This window comes from Sabethes cyaneus, chromosome 3 (assembly GCF_943734655.1).
Source record: "Sabethes cyaneus chromosome 3, idSabCyanKW18_F2, whole genome shotgun sequence".
In the NCBI taxonomy this organism is placed as follows: Eukaryota; Metazoa; Arthropoda; class Insecta; order Diptera; family Culicidae; genus Sabethes; species Sabethes cyaneus.
In genome coordinates, this window is record NC_071355.1 from 136,371,702 (window position 1) to 136,393,813 (window position 22,112).

General features: G+C 38.2%; 1 protein-coding gene across 1 annotated transcript in view; it reads right to left on the bottom strand.

Annotated features, from left to right (window-relative positions):
* LOC128741320 (ubiquitin carboxyl-terminal hydrolase 38) overlaps positions 1-20,407 on the bottom strand; it is a 32,467-nt gene extending 12,060 nt beyond the window's left edge. The window contains exons 1-7 of the mRNA XM_053837052.1: positions 20,159-20,407; positions 6,749-6,872; positions 6,364-6,693; positions 6,102-6,301; positions 5,882-6,037; positions 5,655-5,813; positions 5,413-5,594 (exon numbers count right to left, since the gene is read on the bottom strand). Coding sequence (XP_053693027.1) covers positions 5,413-5,594; positions 5,655-5,813; positions 5,882-6,037; positions 6,102-6,301; positions 6,364-6,685 — 1,019 coding nt within the window. The 5' untranslated portion in view covers positions 6,686-6,693; positions 6,749-6,872; positions 20,159-20,407. The remainder of the gene's footprint in view (positions 1-5,412; positions 5,595-5,654; positions 5,814-5,881; positions 6,038-6,101; positions 6,302-6,363; positions 6,694-6,748; positions 6,873-20,158) is intronic.
* Positions 20,408-22,112: the final 1,705 nt, after the last annotated feature.

Genomic DNA, 22,112 nt, shown 5'->3' on the forward strand with positions numbered 1-22,112 from the left:
GAAGGGGAATTATGACCCATCTCCCCTTTAATAGGGGGGGCTTCCATATAAATAAAATACAAATTTCCTCATAACTCCAGAACTAATCAAGCAAACGGAACCAAATTTAGCATGTGGGTGTTTTAGCAGGCAAATTTTTTTTCTATTGTGAATTGATACCCCTCCCCTCTTTAGGAGGGGAATTATGACCCCTCTCCCCTTTAAGAGGAGGGGGGGCTTCCATACAAATGAAATACAAATTTCCTCATAACTCGAGAACTAATTAATCAAATGGAACCATATTTGGCATGTGGGTGTTTTAGGAGGCACGATTTTTTATGATGAATTAGGACCCCTTACCTTTTTAGAAAGGAGGGCTCCCATACAAATGAAATACAAATTTCCTCATAACTCCAGAACTAATCAAGCAAATGGAACCAAATTTAGCATGTGGGTGTTTTAGTAGGCAAATTTTTTTTTTCTATTGTGAATTGATACCCCTCCTCTCTTTAGGAGGGGAATTATGAGCCCTCCCCCTTCAATAGTGAGGGGCTCCTATACAAATGAAATACAAATATCCTCATGTCCTACTAGAGAACTAAATGGAACCCAATTTGGCCTGTGGGGGGTTTTTGAGGCAGGAATATTTTTATGATGGTTTGAGACTCCTCACTCCTGTGGTATGTGGGATAAGGACTCTCATACAAATAAAACTGAAATTTTTGCGTAACTCAAAAACTAATCTAACTCGAGAAATTTTAGACTCTTTCATAAAACATTAGTCAATAACAAGACCACCAACAACTATCAATAGTTATAATCAATCAATAGTATCAGTGCGAGACGGCCACAGGCCGCGAGTGGCGCTGACGGCCTGTCGTCGAAAGCGCCGGCCTCTGCGGGAGGGTGGGTGGTTTCAGTCCCCCGTAGAGAACACCTCTATCTAGGTTAATTTATTTTCCTAGATCTACTGACCTCTATTACTTTCCTTCAGTTGGGTCACCCCTGCGAAATGATACTTTCTACGAAAAGATTTTCCGTGAAATGGTACATCCCGCGTAAGGTTTTTCACGAAATGGTATTCTGTGAAACTCTATTTTCCGCGTTATGGTAAACCGAGAATTGGTGTTCCGCAAAAGGGTATTCGGCGAAATGTTTTGAAATGATGGCGAATATTTAAATGCTATCCGCTTTATTTTATCAGGCTAATCAATGGGGGAGTTGTTTTCTACTTTACTCTGAGGAAAATTGGTATATTAAAACACCCATGAACTCCTCAGAAACTTGCAAAACTCGAGATTGTGACAAAGGTCATCCGAGATTTATGTACAAGACAGTTTAATTTGCCTCCCAGTTGGCCTCGAGTTATGACGCTGGCCTAATAATCCAGTCGTCGTAAGTTCGAATCCTGACTGGCTGTTAGAGTCAATAGGATAGTAGCAACTGGCCCTGCAATTGTCCTGCACTCTAACAGCTGGCTGTGAAGTCTGTCGTATAAAAACAGAAGGTCAAGTTTCGATAACGGAATGTAGTACCTAGGCTTTGCTTCACAGTTTAATTTGTGTCAATACAAAGTTTGTCGGGTCAGCTAGTATATTTATAAAGTAGAAAGGCAAACCTTCGGATGAAAATGCTTATTGTAGTAGGTATGTTCTGCAACTTTTGGAGAATTTTTTTTAAATTATATTTAAGAAAACAAAAGTTTTTATCACCCTAATAGGTGAATTTACGGTCACCCTAATAGTGCAGAAAGATGCGCTATATTTTGTTATTTAACTTCTGCGAAGACACCACCCTTGGAAAATTACGCATTTTTTACCCAATTGCTAATGTCCGCACTTTTTTGAAACCGGACCACTGTGCACCGATAACATTTTAAATATATCGCATATGTTTTGTCGCACAGCTTGTCAAATGCTTCAATATCAATGTTCTCAATGTTTTTGTAATGAAAAAACACCCATCGGTTAGAAGTTTTTTTTATTTTTGTCGCGAAATTTTAATTTCTGACCCACAGTGAATGCTACAGTTGGATTTCGAATTTGGCAACAAATGCGTGTCACCTATGTTGCCAAAATCGAAGCCGTGCCAAAATCGAGACCCCTTTTTGATATGAAAAAATAGAATGTAAATGCGTTAAAAGTTGACAAATTTTATTAATCAACGATTGTAACCATTTTATGTTTCAAAAATCCGCCAAGACCTATCCGTCCGGTGCAAGTAAGTTTTGGCGACCTGCGATAAGACGTAGTCCTACGGCAATAAAAATATTGTTCGAAACATTCTATAACCGCAAACTTTCTTTCCTGAACACACTGAAGGCATCATTTTTTCATCATTTAAGGCATGTATACGGAAACTGAGGGATGTTTAAGCATATCTTTGGAAGTGAAGTATTTTGTGTTGCCAAAAACGGATACTTTTGTTGCCAAAATCGAGGCATGCCAAAATCGAACCGTGCCAAAATCAAACCATGCCAAATTCGAAATCCTATTGTATTCCCAGGTATTCTCTGGAATAAACATTTGGGCAGATAGCTTCAACAATTCCCTACAAATTGGTATGCAAACTAATTGCAGATACTTGCAGATGGCTAAGATACTCAGATTTTTCATCAGACGGTTTTCAACCTAAAATCTTATTAAGGTGAAATAAACATGTTACACTCAAAATAAATTTCACGTCGAAATCATAGGAAAAGTTATGTGAATGTTTTCCATCCGCTTTTCCTGTACTATTTACGTGATTTTCAGGTAGTTCGCACGCATACTAATGCGTTAACGTGAAAATCAGATAGATGTTATGTTATTTTTTCCAATAACAATCAGCTGAAAGTCACGTAACTCCCTGTAGAGAAATTTACGTGATTTTTCACGTGGAAAGGACGTGTGGATTATTTTGAGGGTACAAGAAGAAATGTGATTTGAGAAGTCGTTTATAAACGACCAATAGACCTGAAAATGGGTAAAAGGTCGAAGTTTAATATATTCAGAAAAAATACTTGAAATTGGCTTATCTTCCCCTTAATATTTTGAAACCAAAAAGGTGAAAAAAATACTCAAAAGCTTATTACTTAAATTGTTGTTAAGGTAACACCTTAATATTGGACGACCCCTTCAAACGATGCATCATTTTTCCACATTGCCACATTGACTACATTGAGCTGAGACATGCCACTTAACCGCAAATATTTTTGTCCCGGAGTTTTAATTTCTGGCCCATAGTGTTGTGACACACTTTGCCCCGAAGCATGTTATTTGAATAAACATGAAAATTAACACTTTGATCGCAAATAAAAAGCCTGTAAATTAATTTACTATGCAGTCGTTAAACCTAAATAAATAATTTATTTATAATATGGGTAAAAGACAAGGAATTTTAACTGATAAGGCCATTGCAAATCATATTTAAAGTTTTTGTCACCTCCCCCCCTTGGAAATTGGCTTTAAAAATCGGGGGGCAAAAAATAATTTGTAGGATATGAGTCAAATTTCTTTTTATGGAATCAATTGTCTGTGGGCTCTACAGTCTGAAAAACTCGAAAAATGAGTCTCCGAGTTGAATTAACGCTTCTAGCACGAAACAGAAATGGAAATTCGAACAATGGAATTTCCGAAAATCGTCCAAAAAAATTTTCCGTTTTTCGTTTTTGTCTTTTTTCGTATATTTTTGCATAAAAAATAATAACGTATATATTATAAGCAAGAATAGATTCGGTTTTCACGATTAAACCTTAAATAAAAATTCTTAAAATCCATGTTTTTTTTGTTCGATTAAAAAATTCGCTTTGTTTTTTTTTTCGGCCCCCCCTTTAGTGGCCGAACACCGGAAGGACAAAAACTTTATAAAATATTTGTAATGGTCTAACTAGTTTTCCATTTTGAAATATCGTATTTGAAGTTTTCTGGAAATGTCAAAGCTGGGTTACGAAATTTTGGCACCAGTAGCGGAATTGACCACAATAAGGATTATGCTGGCATTATCGGCATTCAACAAGCTTTCTGGTTTTATTACATGGACGTTAAAACCCGGCTTTCCCGCATGGAGAATTATAAGGGGAAATTTTCATGGAAATTCCAGGAGGCGTCAGTGCAGAGCGCCAAACACCGGTTGTAGGTTGGTAATGTTTCAGTTTAAAGCAGTCTCCCCGGTGCTGGAACGAAAATTTCAACAAAATGCTGCTTGAGCTGGGATTCGAACGTTCAAGGCATGATTATTGTTTATACACATGAATTCGGCCAGAGGATGAAACTTTTATCGTTTTATATGTAGACGACTTGTTGATTGCTGGAAGAAAGGAGTCATCCATCATCAAACCAAAGAATCAGCTACCAGTGTCCATTTATGCGATAGCAGATTGTGCAAAAGCAAGTCACTTCTTGGGTATAAAACTGAACTATGGCAACAATGAAGTCGTGAAATTGTCACAAGAAAGGAGCATTGAAAAGTTATTTAAACAATTCCAAATAATCAATCCAATAAAACCCCCTATGGAGGAAGCGTTGTTACAAACCATTTACGGAGATTCCATCAGTGAACGCTATACTGAATTACCCAGGGACCATAATGTATATCATGCTATGTACCAGACCAGTTTTATGACTGGTTTCATAGCAAGATTTAAATAAAATCCTCTCACGTTACACTGACAGTTATTCAAAAGGGTCGTACGATATTTAAAAGGAACAAAAACTAGATATTTGAAATTTAAGCGGCAAAATGAAGCAGAACCGCTAACCGGATATGCGGACGCTGACTGGGCATCGGAAACCATAGATCGCGAGTCAGTAAACGGTTATATCCTTAAGGTATTTGGAAACTTGGTTTCTTGATCGAGTAAAAAGCAGACAACGGTAATTCATTGTTCAGTGAAGCAGAATATATGGCATTAAGTGCAGCAGTATCAGAAGAGATTTGGATCGCTGATATTCTTGAAGATCTAAAACTAACGCAAAAAGAAGAGTCATTCATCATTTATGAGGATAACTTAGGATGTATCGGCATGGCAAGTAATTTTGAATCCAAACCTTCAAAACATATTCACATAAGGTACCATTTTCTTCGTGGCCATATTGCAAATGGACGATTGAGCATGTAACAAAGCCTTTAGATCAAAAACGTTTAATAGATATCTGTTCTCAAATTGGATTGGTCGATGGAGAAGGGGTGGTTAGTAGCAATCGCCTAACATTAGATCTAATCGTACCGCATAGAAATTGAGAGTTATTTTTTCCTAACAGTTCATTCCAACATTACACTCAGTTGAGTTTAGACATAATAAATAGTTCTTCATTTAAACGTTTTTCTGTACCTTCGTTAAAGTCCCTCGATAAATTACCTATTAGAACATGCTTAAAAATGGCATGACATGGTTGTGAAGTTGAAGGGTTCAATGATATAAGGATGAAAATAGGACCTATAATCTTCACTTACTGCTTCGTCATAACCAGTGCCTGTAGTACACTATTCATATAACAAGTGTTACCGAGATTCACCAAACCAACTCTTGCATTTGTTGACGCTGTCATAATACCATGTGAAGTATCATACCACAGTGGAACATTGAGCGTTTGTCGAAAATTTTTCGATTTGGGATATCTTTGCAAGCAAGCATCCTATTAAATGAAACAAAATATTCAATGCATCCTATTACAGTTCATATCATTTGTACATACAAGTTCCTCGTATTTATATCCGTCGTTGCCTGTCATTGGGTACTGTAACATAAGAGCGGAAAGAATATCCACTAAAAATTGAAATAGGTTTGGATGCTTTGCAGTAATTGTCCCATCCTTACTAAGCTCCCTTAATACTTTAGGGGCCTTTGGTGTAATCTGAAATTATTAACTACCTATTTACTTTTGTTCTTATTCTAAATGTAAAGTTTAAATAATCATGATACCTTCTGGAAAATATCTGGAGTGTTATCATTTGACTGCAATATGCACATTACAACAGGGCCTAATTTTGGACGATAAAACGGAAACATTAACTTTCCGAAATATGATTCAATAATATCCAGAGATAATTCACGAACAAGCGCTTGTTTTTGCTGTTCCTGTAATTGAATAGATAACTGTTATTTTCTCTGTTGAGTAATATGAAAGTGAAATATTAAGTACCCGTAATCTGACAAGAATTTCTAAAACCCATATTGCTAAATCAGGAGCAAAATCATACGTCTCAAGCCAGTGAGAGAGTGTTTTGAAAATTTTTTTAATGTCTCTGTTTGATTGCTGCAGGATTAACGTTACACCAGTGTTAATCATTGATTTGTCTACCAGTACTAACACTGCCGATGCGTAATTGGATGTTTCTTCTCCTATGGTTGAATAAAGAAGCAATATAGAAATGTGACAAAACCGTATGAATACATTAAACTACCTGATGTTATTTGATTATATAGCACCGTCAGACAAGTTTGGCGAATCTGGTTATGTTGTTGAGGCATACGTTCCATAATTTCACGAAAAAAGTGACAAACCTTGCCTATTTCAGATTTCATTGTCTTAATTTCTGCAACCTCTCGTCCTGGTGGTGTTTGAGCTAGATGATAAACAAGCTGCTCACAAATTTTAATCAATCCATCTTCGTTCGGAAGAGCTTCTGGATTTGCTTGCAACATTTCTATAATTGCAATCATGTTTGCGATGTCAGGTTTCGGTTGGTTCTTAATAAGATCGGTGACATGCTGTTTGACTGCCATTGCGAACGCTGGAAATAACATAAAAAAGTTAAAAAATTGCAATTGATTATTTATATGTTTTACCCTTGTTCTGGCCTTTTCCTAAAATTCAATCCTCGAAATTTAAAATTGATGTAGTGTTGTTCACCTCTACTCCGAAGTTTCGTTTAGTGAGCAATTCGTTCAAAACGTCTATTAAATTCCGTATCTAAAAGTACATTTGTTATTAAAACTGCAGCACGAATATATAAATCGCTCAAATATGCTTCAGATTATAATATACTAGCTGACCCGACAAACTTCGTATTGCCATAAATTAGCCTGCGTTGTACGTAAATCATGAATCTCGGATGATCTTTGTCACAATCTCGAGTTTTGCAAGTTTCTGAGGGGTTCAACCTTAGATGATTCATTTTGGCAGTTACGTAACTATGAAAGCATCCCAGGCAGGGCTGTCATTCGCTCACACTATGCGCCCAATGTTCCAATATTATGCCTTGTCGCACAGAGCGATTCGGCAACACACCTCTACAGCTAATATGCACACAGCGTACGAGCGAAAGCAGAGTGGGAGCGAACGACAGCACTCGGTGAAAATCGCCCAGTGAGTGACAAACAGCACTTGGTGCTGCCCTTTGTCACACTCCGTGCGGAATTGCGCAAAAAAATTGTTTTGTATTTACAAATTTTCTGCCCTTTTAAAAGTGAAAATACACGCTGCACTGAACAACTAATATGGTCTATGTTAAGTTAGTACGGATCAGGCACCACAACAGTAAAAATGTTTTTTTCAATCACACCACTTCAAATGACCCAGCGCAGGGTGTACAATCCAGCCGCGCAGAGTGCGGCTCTTGGTGTGGTAAAGCACGCAGCAAATTTATCACTCTGCGTTTGCGACTGCCTTTTGTTGGTGCGCGTAAAACACGAAAGAGCGTGTTTAGCAAAAGAGACACTGAAGGGAATTTGTGGGCGAACACACACCGCATGGCGAGTGTTGTGTTGTTTAAGAATGTGTGTCTTTTGGTCAGCGCTGCGGTTTATGCCACCTCTGATCCCAGGTAACCAATAAGCATCACCAATGCTATTCAAATGTTGACCAAAAAGCATTTAAGTCGCTTTAAATGCGACTTAAATGCTATTTTGGCAAAATATACTGATAACCTTCTTATAGTGCTGACAATGCTAATTTACAGCTAATTACCGACACGAAGAATTTGAATACAATTTTGGATGCCAATTTACAACACCTATGCAGTCAAAAAGCTAACATACAATAACGTGCAGTATAAAATGCCAGAAACGCTGATTTGCTGCTTACGTTAAGGCTTATTAGTTACCTGGAATGGGTAGTTTAATATACAAATTTGCAATTTATCCTCACAGTAAAATAGAAAACAACTCCCCTGTCCCCTCATTGCATAACCAGAAAGCGGATAGTAATATTCGCTATGATTGTACAACATTACGCCGAATATCATTTTGCGAAAAACCTTAAGCGGAATATACCATTTCACGGAAAACTTTTTTGTTGAAAGTACCATTTCGCGATCCTCTCCTTACTCGCTCGTTCCAGGAAACCCAGGTAGACCCAGGAAAATAAATAAACCTAGACAGTAGTGATTTCTACGGGGAGTTGCCTCCCCACAGTGGGCGGCGCTTCCGACGACGGGTCGCCGGCAACACCCGCGGCCGCCTCGTCCTGAATGATCTAGTGTTACTACATTCAAGTACTTTTTTACACGGTTTGTTTTTTCGAATATTGAGAACGGGGCTATTTAGGGACCATTCATTTATTTCTCAATACGTTTGGGAGAGGCATTCGTCACGTATTTTGTAAATGGTCCCTAAATTGCGTTCTTGAGTAATCGAAAAAAACAAACCGTGTAAAAAAAGACTCGAGTGTGTATAGTTTTTGTGGTCTTGTTATTTATTGATTAATGTTTTATAGAAGTGTCTCGAATTTCTCGAGTTCGATTAGTTTTTGAGTTTCGCAAAAATTTCTGTTTTATTTGTATGAGAGTCCATATCCCCCTACCACAGGGGTGAGAGGTCTCTATCATAATATAAATTCAAGACTCAAAAATCTCCTACATGCTAAATATGGTTCCATTGGCTTGATTAGTACTCAAATTATAAGGAAATTTGTGTTTCATTTGTATGGGAGCCCCCCTCTTAAAAGGTGAAGGGGTCGTAATTCACCATAGAAAAAATTTCTGCCATCTAAAACTCCCACAAGCCAAATTTGGTAGTGATGGGCAATCCGCTCCTGATCCATGTAAAAGATCCGGATCCGTAAAAAGACTGACTAATCCGTGAATCTTTTCTTTTAAGACACGGATCTTGCCCGTCGACTTTTAGTCTGCAGCGAACTTCATTAGGTTTTATTTCGCTGATGACAGTTCTAACTAGAATTTCATTTTATGTCTTATCTAGTAGTTCTTCGTTCTCTTCACTCTATTTCAGGTTGCTGTCATGAAGACAGACTGCTGACAAGGCAGGATAAAACGAGATCAAAGACAGTAGGCCGTATGAATGAAAGAGTTAGAGCAAATGCTCTCATACGATTTAAACGAGAAAAGCAAAGCAAACTGTTTTATTCATACGGCCTAATGGCTCTATTCTTCGCGCGATTTAATCATAAATTCAAATTTTGGTTTGAATGGAAATGTCTCCGTAGCCATAATGCATTTTAACAAAATGAGAGAAACCCCGTTTAAAAGTTCTAGCTTGTACGAGAAACGCGTGCACGTAAAGCATGCGTGGCCATATTCTCCGTAGAATCTTCTTCAGAGTTATGTCTTTCTCTTTATGGAGTAATATTGACTCTTTTTCTAAAATTTTGCCTGAAGAATAGGGAAAACCACAGAGTAACTAAAGATGTTCAGTGCAACTAAAGATCCGATTAGTGATGGGCAATCCGCTCCTGATCCATGTAAAAGATCCGGATCCGTAAAAAGACTGACTAATCCGTGAATCTTTTCTTTTAAGACACGGATCTTGCCCGTCGACTTTTAGTCTGCAGCGAACTTCATTAGGTTTTATTTCGCTGATGACAGTTCTAACTAGAATTTCATTTTATGTCTTATCTAGTAGTTCTTCGTTCTCTTCACTCTATTTCAGGTTGCTGTCATGAAGACAGACTGCTGACAAGGCAGGATAAAACGAGATCAAAGACAGTAGGCCGTATGAATGAAAGAGTTAGAGCAAATGATCTCATACGATTTAAACGAGAAAAGCAAAGCAAACTGTTTTATTCATACGGCCTAATGGCTCTATTCTTCGCGCGATTTAATCATAAATTCAAATTTTGGTTTGAATGGAAATGTCTCCGTAGCCATAATGCATTTTAACAAAATGAGAGAAACCCCGTTTAAAAGTTCTAGCTTGTACGAGAAACGCGTGCACGTAAAGCATGCGTGGCCATATTCTCCGTAGAATCTTCTTCAGAGTTATGTCTTTCTCTTTATGGAGTAATATTGACTCTTTTTCTAAAATTTTGCCTGAAGAATAGGGAAAACCACAGAGTAACTAAAGATGTTCAGTGCAACTAAAGATCCGATGAACCGTTCCGAAGATCCGGATCCTTGACTAAATGAACCGGCTCTGATCCGTGCAGTCTAGTGATCCATTTTGCCCATCACTAAAATTTGGTTCCATTTGCTTGATTAGTTCTCGAGATAAGAGGAAATTTGCATTTCATTTGTATGGAAGCTCACCCTCTTAAAGGAGAGATGGGTCATAACTCTTTTTCTAAAGAGGAGAGGGGTCTAAATTCACCATAGAAAAAAACTTGCCTCCAAAACCACTTACATGTCAAATTTGGTTCCATTTGCTTGTTTAGTTCTCGAGTTATGAGGAAATTTGTATTTCGTTTGTATAGGAGCCCCCCTCCTAAAGTGGGAAGGGGTCCCAATTCATCATAGAAAAAATTTTTGTCTCCAAAAACACGCACATGCCAAATTTGGTTCCATTTGCTTGATTAGTTCTCGAATTATGAGGAAAATTGTATTTCATTTGTACAGGAGCCCCCCTCCTAAAGTGGGGAGAGGTCCTGATTCACCATAGAAAATTTTCTTGCCCTCGAAAACCTTCACCTGCCAAATTTGGTTCCATTTGCTTGATTAGTTCTCGAGTTATGACGAAATTTCTATGGAAGCCCCCCCTCTTAAAGGGGAGAGGAGTTATAATTCCCCTTATAAAGAGGGGAGGGGTCTCAATTTACCATAGAATAAATTCTTGTCACCGAAAACACCCACATGCCAAATTTTGTTCTATTTGCTTGATCAGTTCTCGAGTTATGAGGAAATTTGTATTTTATTTGTACAGGAGCCCCCCTCTTAAAGTGGGGAGCGGTCCTAATTCACCATAGAAAATTTTCTTGCCCTCGAAAACCTTTACATGCCAAATTTGGTTCCATTTGCTTGATTAGTTCTCGAGTTGTGAGGAAATTTGTATGGAAGCCCCCCCCCCCTCTTAAAAGGGAGAGAAGTTATAATTTCCCTTATAAAGAGGGGAGGGGACTCAATTTACCATAGAATAAATTCTTGTCATTTTCTTTTTCACTTTTGAAGAAAAAGGAGATCTAGAAGAAAATGATTGACCTCAAAATTTTACAGAGTTAAATAAGGTCATTATACTAATATTTTATAAAGTTTTTATCCTTCCGATGTTTTGCAATTGAAAAAACCAGTAAAATCACGAAAAAAATTAGGTGTATTATGCATTTTCACTTGAAGTTAAATCGTGAAAATCAAATCTATTCTTACTTTTTATATAAGCGTTATTATTGCTAATTGCAAGGAAAATTGTCCAATCGATAAGTGCGCAATCGCTCATAAAAGTGCTGTTTTAGCTTAAATCGTTCCGGTTTCTTCGGCGCACTTATTGCTTGGAATGTAACGAAAAAGTGCACCGAAGATACCGAAATGATTTAATGTAAAATAGTAAAATTTTATGAGCGATATCGCACTGCGGAGGGTACAATTTTCCTTGCAATCAGCAATATTTTCCATGCTAAAACCTGCCAAATTGAAAGAAAAATCGGAAGAAATTTTTTTCACCGATTTACGAAAATTACATTTTTTGAACTTACATTTTTGGTTTGTACTAGAAGCGTAAACACTCCGTACACGAATCCTTTAAGTTGTAAAGCTCTCAGACAATTGATTTTGTACAAAAAATTTTTACTCAAGTGAAACAATTTTTTTTGCCACCAGATTTTTAAAGCGGGAGGTGTGCGGTCTATGGCCTCACTGAGTAGAACATTAGCTATGAAAAACGAAATAGAGAAATTAAACTTTTTCTTAGTTGGCCTCCCCCAAATAATTATTTTTACATGAAAATCAAAATTTGAGCTTCTTTTGAATGTACTTTTATTAAAAAATTGTCATTAGCTTGATCGCATCGTTTTTACGATGTTGTTCGTAGCAGGTTAAGGATGCGAGATGAAATCAAAAAAAATAGTGCAAAAGTAGCGCCATAAACATGCTTGAGAATATGAAATATGATCGATATGATTTCCAGTGCTTGTCATATGAAAGTGGCATGAGCGGTCTCATATTTATTTATTAAAACATGATACATCGCATAAGACTTCTGTCTTTAAAAGTGTCACTAACGAAAACAAATCGTATAAAATTACTAGCAACCTTTTCTTCCTATGTTTTAAAATTGATATGGATTTTGATTGGAAAAAGCATCTATTGATGCGTAAAATTTATTTCTTGTCCAATTGCGAGTTACAGTAAGTGAAGAATCTATTCTATGATGAATTAGGACCCCTTCCCTTTTTAGGATGGGGGACTCCCATACAAATGAAATACAAATATCCTCATAACTAGAGAACTAATCGAGCAAATGGAACCAAATTTGGCATGTGGGGAGTTTTGGAGGCAGGATATTTTTTATGATGGTTTGAGACCCCTCACCCCTGTGATAGGGGAATAATACTCATACAAATAAAACAGAAATTGATGCGTAACTCAAAAACTAATCGAACTCGATAAATTTTAGACTTTTTCATAAAGCATTAGTCAATAACAAGACCACCAGAAACTACCAATAGTAACATTAGATGATTTAGGGCGCGACGGACACAGGCCGGGAGTGTTGCCGGCGACCTGCCGTCGAAAACGCCGGCCACTGCGGGGGGGCAGCCTTCCTTAGAGATCAACTAAGCCAGAACTAATCAAGCAAATTGAACCAAATTTGGCATGTGAAGGTTTTTGGAGGTAAGAATTTTTTCTATGGTGAATTACTTTGGAACTTTGGGAGGGTGGACTCTTATACAAATGAAATACAAATTTCCGCATAACTCGAGAACTAATCAATCAAATGGAACCGTATTTGGCATATGGGTGTTTGCGGAGGCAAGAATTTTTTCTCTGATGAATTATGACCCCTAACCTTTTTAGGAGGGGGCTCCCATACAGATGAAATAGTAATTTCCTCATAACTCCAAAACTAATCAGGCAAATGGAACCAAATTTAGCATGAGGGTATTTTTGTGGGCAATTTTTTTTATGGTGAATTGAGACTCCTTCCCTCTTTAGGAGGGGAATTATGACCCCTCTCCCCTTTAAGAGGGGGGGGGGGGGCTTCCATACAAATGAAATTCAAATATCCTCATAACTAGAGAACTTATCATGCGAATGGAACCAAATTTGGCATGTGGGGGTTTTGGAGGCAGGAATTTTTTTATGATGGTTTGAGACCCCTTACCCCTGTGGTAGGGGATAAGGACTCTCATACAAATAAAACAGATTTTTTTGCGTAACTCAAAAACTAATCGAACTCGAAAACTTTTAGACTCTTGCATAAAACATTAGTCAATAACAAGACCACCAAAAACTATCAATAGATAACATTAGATGAGTCAGGGTGAAACGGCCGCAGGTCGCGAGTATTACTTTCCTTCAGTTGGGTCACCCCTGCGAAATGATAGTTTCCAAGAAAAGGTGTTCCGTGAAATGCTACCGTAAGGTTTTTCGCGAAATGGTATTCGCGAAACTCTATATTCCGCGTTATGGTTAACCGAGAATGGTTTACAAAAAGGTTTATGGTTTATGGTTTACAAAAAGGGCCATCGACTCGAATGCAGCAATTATCGAGGAATTACTCTCCTCAATTCTGCATACAAAATTCTCTCCCGCATCCTGTTTCTCAGACTGAGGCCGTTACAGGAAACCTTTGTTGGCGAATACCAGTGCGGTTTTCGAGAGGGACGCTCCACGACGGACCAAATGTTCACCTTGCGACAGATCCTCGATAAATTCCGGGAATTCAACTTGCAGACGCATCATCTGTTTATAGACTTCAAGGCGGTGTACGATTCAGTTAAACGAAACGAGCTGTGGCAGATTATGCTTGAACATGGTTTTCCAACAAAGCTGATACGTGCTACCCTTGATGGTTCAAAATGAAGCGTCAGGATAGCGGGTGAGACTTCGGACTCGTTTGTGACGTTAGATGGTTTGAAGCAAGGTGACGGACTATCGAACTTGCTGTTCAACATTGCATTGGAAGGTGCTATTCGAAGGGCCGGCGTGCAGAGAAGCGGTACCATCATCACGAAATCTCATATGCTCCTAGGGTTTGCGGACGACGTCGATATCATCGGTGTTAACCGTAGAGCTGTGGAAGAAGCGTACACGCATCTTAAAGAGGAAGCTGCGAGGATAGGGCTTATCATAAATTCTACCAAAACAAAGTATATGGTGGCTGGTAGAGAGCGTGGTAGCCCTTCGGGTGTTGGAACTGCGGTGGTGATAGATGGAGATACTTTTGAAGTGGTCGACGAATTTGTTTACCTTGGTACGTTAGTGACATGTGACAACGATGTGAGCCGTGAAGTAAAAAGGCGAATAGCGGCTGCCAACAGGGCCTTCTACGGATTACGTAGCCAGCTGAGGTCCCGTAGCCTACAACTCCGTACAAAACTCGCGCTCTATAAGACGCTAATTCTCCCGGTGGTACTCTACGGCCACGAAGCGTGGACGTTGAAAGAGAGCGACCGACGAGCTCTAGGCGTTTTCGAGCGTAAGATCCTGCGATCAATTCTTGACGGCATATTAGACGAAGGAGTGTGGCGCAGGCGCATGAATCATGAAATATACCAAGTGTACAAAGATGCGGATATTGTGAAGCGCCTAAAATACGGCAGGCTGCAGTGGGCTGGCCACGTAGCAAGGATGCCGGATGAGAGACCAGCGAAAACAATATTCAGCAGAGAACCCTACAGAGGCCGACGACTTCGAGACAGACCCCGTACCCGTTGGATGAGCGCTGTTGACGAGGATGCTAGAACAGCGGGTGTTACGGGCGACTGGAGAGTGGCAGCCCAAGACCGAGTAATGTGGAGACGGCTCCTGAATTCGGCATTGATTCGATAAGCGGATTGTCGCCGAAAAAGTAAGTAAAGTAAGTAAGGTTAACCGAGAATTGATGTTCCGCAAAATGGTATTCGGCGAAATGGTTTGTAATGATGGCGAATATTTAAATATTATCCGCTTTATTTTATCATGCTAAGCATAAAGGAGGAGGAGTTACTTTCCACTTTACTGTGAGGAAAATTTGAATATTAAAACACCCATGAACTCCTCAGAAACTTGCAAAACTCGAGATTGTGACAAAGGTCATCCGAGATTCACGATTTATGTACAGTTTAATTTGTGACAATACGAAGTTTGTCGGGTCAGCTAGTTATGTATAAATATAGTAAAAAATAAAATGATGGAATAAAAAAAATCATTTACATCAGAAAACCTTAAATTAGGTCACACTGATATTATAAGAAAATTCAAGAATCTAGCAAACATAGTTCCAACACATATTTTTATAGTATTTTCATATTTTTTCAAGATGTTGTTGCTTAGCTTCATACATTATAGTTATTCATTCCCTGTGACTAAAATGTGACGCCCAAAAACTAGGGTGACCATCTTGCCCCACATTCCCCTACAACAGAAACTGTACTCATCGGGAACCTTCGGTGATTTAAGAAACTCTTCTAACTTCATCATGCCGTCGTTAATGGGAGCTGTAAATCTTGCCGTGTAGACTGTCATGACAATAAAAAAGAACAAGATTCGATCCAAAAACTTAGCGATTGCTAGCGTTACGCCTGAAACCACCACACGACATGATCAGTTTGAATGTGTGATGGAAAACGCGAAATAAGAATACGTCGGCTGCTGCGCATGCGGTTTGAAAGGTTTGAAATCATCACGGATATTAGTCAACTTCTCATTTATTTTGAATACATATTAGCCAAATTTGTTTCATGTCGTGTGCCTCCGAAAATGCATTTTTTTTACAATCAGACGTTGTTTGGGGTGTATATCATCATGTATATTGTATATGTATATTATTATGCTCTCAATTTTGGAAAAAATGGCATATTAGCCAGTTTTTCCTTATGGGCAGTAAACCACAAATAAACTGCTTTATCATTTATTCGGTAGATTTCACAAAATGGTACTAGTGTGCAGAACACCATTTACCTGGTGCGAATTGGAAATTACCAGCAATCACCGTAGAGCGATCCCCCAAACTTATGCTTATTTTTTGAAACATTGGTTCTACAATTGATGAAGGGACGGTAGGGAAAAGTACTGAAAAGTTTTTTTGAAAATGGAGGGGAAAGAGTCGAAAGGTGATGGGGGGGGGGGTTATTAGTAGCAACGCTTAACCTTCCGTTACTCGTGCTGTTGTATTTTGTACAACACTTGCAGATTTTTGAATGCCATTTTGTTTTAAAGTAACAGGTCAATGTCAAACCAATGCGTATTCTTCAATAAACTTATTATGAACAAAATGACATAATTGTTAAATACATCAATGCTTAAAACTGTTCAGAAAAATAGATCAGCATTAACCGAAATCGCAGAAATGATGCAAGCGCGTACCGCAATTGGTCCCTACTGGAATTTTCTCTCGTTTCTTCTTAAAGGAAATTGGTTTCTGCATCCAGCAAAGTTATTCAGCAGTTGATAATCATTCCGCAGGTGTGAAAAAGTTCACAATTTCGTGGCTTCAGGCCTAGTATATGGGTCAGTTTTCTGAATGTGTTATATCTACATAATCTGTTTTTTTGTAAGGATTTGTTGAGAAAATATTATAGTAGATCAAAAACGCTAGACTGATGAACGGAAGTTGCAAATTTTCTCACTATTTGTCATTACTGTGCGAATAACTTCCTAAACATTATTGTCCAAGCGAATCAAAACACTACATCAGCCCTACTTTCTAAGCTGCCAACAGCAGAAATGATATCATACTTTGTTTTATGTGAAAAACATCTAAGAAAACATGATAACTGCTAGAAAAAAAATCTAGTCAAAGAATGTTATCTCATTTAGGAACGATATTTTCGAATGCAACAACCTGTATACGGCCGCAATGGCAAGGTGTACAATGTACAGCACATTTTAGCGCCGCCTGGTGACAAACCTATGAAATTCCATGCCCCAACAGAAAGGTCTTGACCAACAAATTTTGGACTTAAAACGAGAGGACGTTCATTCAAATTTCGGACGTAAAATGAGAGGACATTAATTCAAATTTTGGACGAAAAAAAAAGATGTTAATTCAAATTTTTTGGATGAATGGACGTAAAAAGAAATTCTGGTGTATACATTTGTTAACTACATGTTTCCATGAGTTATGCTGTTAAATGCTCACAAAAAGATGTACAAAATCATAACGGGTGGTAACTAAAATTTTTGAATTTTTTTGAGGCCCCTATGCTCAAGCACAAACGAGCTCAGAGAGAGATGAGAGAGTGTACGTTGTTAGCTCTCTCCCCTCTTTCTGCCAGGTATTTTTGTTTTGTCGAGTTTGCTCGTCCAGTTTTGCTCAAAATTTTGCCGTCGATACCAGAAGCATTTTGCGAGCTCGTTGTAGTCAGTGTTGCGAAGCCTACACTCGTGTGGTCTAATTTTCTCACGCCGGCATAAGCATCACTTTAAAACTCCCGCACAGTACATGAAGAAATGCACCGTAACGAGTTTTTACGACTGTGTGTTTAGCTAAGAGCTATAGTCGTCGCTTGTCGTTGTAGCCCGATCTGCTGATACAGATTACTCACGACGGCTCGTGCTCCCGCCCGTGAGTAGAATCGAGGGCGAAGATGATGAAGAAAAAGAAGGAATGCCTAATTTGTATCCCAGTGCGCCACCACAGGGGGGTCAGTCCCGGCGTAGTGGTTAGCATTCACGCCTCTCACGCCGAGGACCTGGGTTCAAATCCCAACCCCGCAGAAGTCTCGAAGGACCCAAAGCTGGTTAAAGTGACTATAATCTAAACAAAAAAAAGTGCGCCACCAACCTCACGGGCAGCTGGTTCCCCATGAATTTTTTGACTCGAGAATAAGCTATGCAGGAAGACGATGTGAGGATGTGGGTGCGCGAGTGTGCGGGTAGCAGAATGTTTGCATACAGCACCGGCGGCTGTTTTTTTTACGCCAGCGTGTGCGGCGTTAGCGTTGAATGCTATGATTATCATACTCTTTCGCGTGTAAGTAGGCATGATTGACTTCTCGCTCGATTCGTTGTAGTTTTACGCACTGCACAGAAATCTAAGCAAAAAGTATACGGCACAGCATTTTAAAAGAGAAAATATTGCGGCTTCGACGGTTTACCATATCCTAAGATCCTCAACTAGTCCCAAAAATGACAGTGGAAAGCCAGCCAAAACTGTGAACGGAAAAGGACTTCATTTTCTTTCTTGTGCCTTTAACACTAATCTCATTGAGCCAATGAGATGCCGCAAAAAAGTTGAACTGTTCTCACCAGTACATCTGCAAAACATTGAAAAGAGTCAGAATAAAGTGCTAGAAAAATACAAGAGCCCCGACATACACAGAGACAGATTTCGACGCTGAAATCCAAATCCCGTTAGTTGATGGAGTTATGAGATTTAGTATTTGTAGTAGATATATTCTCTTAATGTTTTTTTATTCAATGTTCGGTTTGGAACTAGCCCAGGTTAAAAAACAAAAACGCTATTGGTTAACCCTTTGCTGATATGGTAAAATAATCAGTGATCCGCTTAGACTGCTTTAAGCCGGTTCTGATATCTTATTGCCCTCTTTCGAAGACATTCCCGGAAACTTTCGATACCATACCATTAATAGTTCTACTGCATCTGCGAGCCCAAAATACAAGCTTAAACATAACGTTTTTGTTTTCTGACCCGGGATTACGGACCGTTTTTAAATGTTCACTAATTTTTTTCAACAATGGACAATGTATCTTTATTTCAATATATCTTTTACATCTTATCTTCCTCAACTATATTTGTCATTTTTGACAGCATAAGAAATACCAATATTTTAGTTGACATCCGTTAGGACTTAGGAGATAGGCAGATAAAGCAACATCTACACACTTAAAAAAAAGTACCGAGTTCGGTAAATTATCGTAAATTTTACCGAACTCTGAGCAGCAGAACGTTCGGTAAAAATTTTTTATGATGCCAAACATTACTAATGATCCGTAAACGTCGATTGGCACCATCGAATGTTACCGAACGTTCGGCTGCTCAGAGTTCGGTAAAAAAAATTTAGTGTGAGGACTATGTTTCTATGTTCCATTAGCAGGTCTTAATCACTTGCTAGTATACAGATTGTAACAATCGAACCCAGTCGGGATCGGGATTCGATCATAATTGTATTCGCCTGAAATTTATCAATATGTTTATTATACCAGAACCGCGTTTCTAAAATGGGGGTTAGCCAAAAAATTATCGTGCAGCACAATGGTATACAGAAAAAATGTTGGAAACCGCTATACTAGAGGATCTATTTGCCCCAAAGGTTCAAACACGAATCTCTGATCTGATCTGAAAATCTGATTTCTGGAATATCAAAAGCAGTTTTCATGCTCAAAACAAAAGATATGTTTACGAAATTTTTTATTGTGTTCTTTGCGTCTGTCAGAACACAATGATAAATTTTTGTGAACATATCTGTTGTTTTGAGCATAAAAACCGCATTTGAAATTCCAGAAATCGACGATTCGCGTTTGAATCTTAACGCTTTATCATGTTTAGATTTTCCAGTGTCTCACTTCGTTAACATGTTTTCATAGGAAATAGCATGATCCTATCGTTTAATTTTGTTATTTTGGAAAATCGAGATACAAATTTTCAATATTTCAACTGCCACATACATATAACGCCTGACGTGAAACATTGGGACCCACGCTACTACTCTCATGTTGTTAAGTACGTTTGAAAACCCATTCTGGATGCCGTCAAGTCTACAGATAAATTCCTCTATAAAATTTATTTAATTTTTACCGTGCGTTGATCAATTGTATCAAGAATATACTATTCAAATTTACAAACTGTATAGGAATACTTCGCGTTTAACTTATATTAAGATTCATACGTATCGGAACACTGAATCAACATAAATACCAACCGATAGATCACCCAAAATAAAATACAAAAACTCTCAGATAAAAACCATTTAAGGAGACGAATACTTACCTGAATGCAATTTGCATTCGTTTGCGACCAGGTAGCCTTGGCGAATTTTTATGTGTTCCCGAGACAATTTCCTGATGAATATCACCATCAATAATTTCTATAATAGACTGAAACATCCTGTTCGAAGCATAAACATGATTTTGGCACTAGTTCCTTCAATAAATCCAAATTACAAAGAACAGCAACTGCGCGAGAAAAAAAATCCGAAGTTTACAATTCGAGTAAAATTTTCAGGTTTCAGCATTTACCACTTCACCACTTGCACTAAATATAACGAATACGATAAACATGACATGTTTGATCACGGATGCCAGATGATTTTTAGAAAGGTATCACGTAACGAGGGGGTTTAAGAATTCTAGATAGAATTAACAAAAGGGCGAATGTCGCAAATGTAAACAAACCGGGTGAGAGTTACTTTTTGCTGGACCAGCATAGGGAAATCAACCCTCACTCGGTTTGTTTACGCTTGCGACATTCGCCCTTTTGTTAATTCTATCTTCAATTCTATACAGGTGTACAGGTGTCACAATGTTGGTTAATGTTGGTTAAGTTAGTGCAATGAAGAAATTTCATCATGGTGTGAGTGGAATCGTAAATCAACCAATCACGATGAAGCGTGACGTCAAACTCGAAAAACAAACCCCATTGTCCGACGCGGTTTGTTTTTGTAGTTTGACGTCGATTTCTGATTTTTCACTACGAATACCATCTACCACTTCTTCATCTACCACACCTTTTTAAACCTCATTGGTATAGACCCGCTTACGGAAAAGTCGGAAAAGTCGGATGCTTGGCAGAAATCGAACAGAACCAGTCTTCATTTTTCGCTCGATTGTCTTTATGTCAAATGTGACACCACGTATCTCTTTTACACTCACACGAAATCTCGTAAGAAACTGTCAGCACAAGAGTGATGAGAAAAGCAACAATATTTCTCTCTCGCTCATCAGCTGAATGCTAGGGTAGCTTGCTTCGTGTTTGTCCGTTCAAACATGGACAAATTTTTTACAAACGTAATCAGCATTTAAATTTTATCATTTTCGGTTAACGTAAGACATTGTACACTCAACCCCCGCTAATATAAAAAACAGCTCGTTCAGATTGGGCGAGTTCATTTTTAATCTGAATATTTGGTAACTCTTCATTTTTAACTATTCATTTTCACATACGCGCAAGACGCGCACCCTATGAACTTGTTGTTTTGATTTGACGAAAACAAACGTTTTGAAAACATTTCAAACATGTACGAATTCTGAACGTTCGGTTCGTAGAAGACGAAATTGGCTCGGCAGTTTCAACTAAAATGGTCTATTTTGATTACTGGAGAGAGGTAAGTTGCGTATGAGCTATATTGCCAAAGCTCCTGAGCAAGAGGAAACGCATTAAGATTTTTTGCTTTTTTTTAATTGGGTTGTTTAATGGTATATGGGTTTTAATGGCATATGACGCAGATTGGCATAAAAAATAAGAAAACATAAACCATTTGGTTTTTTTTATTGTATAAACGTCAAAAAAAAAATTTTTAATGTTTATTATGTCAGGTTAATATTTAAGACTACATGCCATCGAAAAACCATTCGCGACATTCACTGCTTGATTGCCTGATAGTTTGCGACAACCTTACATTCAACATCAACTATAGTCCGCCGCGTTTGCGAAAGCTTTTGACATTTCTTGATGTCACAGTGATGAAATATTGTCCCTGTTGAAATCATCTTACGTGTCTTATGCATGTTTTTCAACGTGACTCACGAACGTCATTATATAAACGCAAGTGTCTTTTAATAAAAATTTAAAATAATGTTTTTTATAATATCGAAGCTGTAGACAATTTAAATGCAAAAATAAATTTTGTTATCTGTTCCTGGAGGTGTTCTTCGTGCATAAATGTGTCTAAATGAGACATTTCTCATGCACTAAACAACCCAATTGACCGGTCAACTTTAACGTC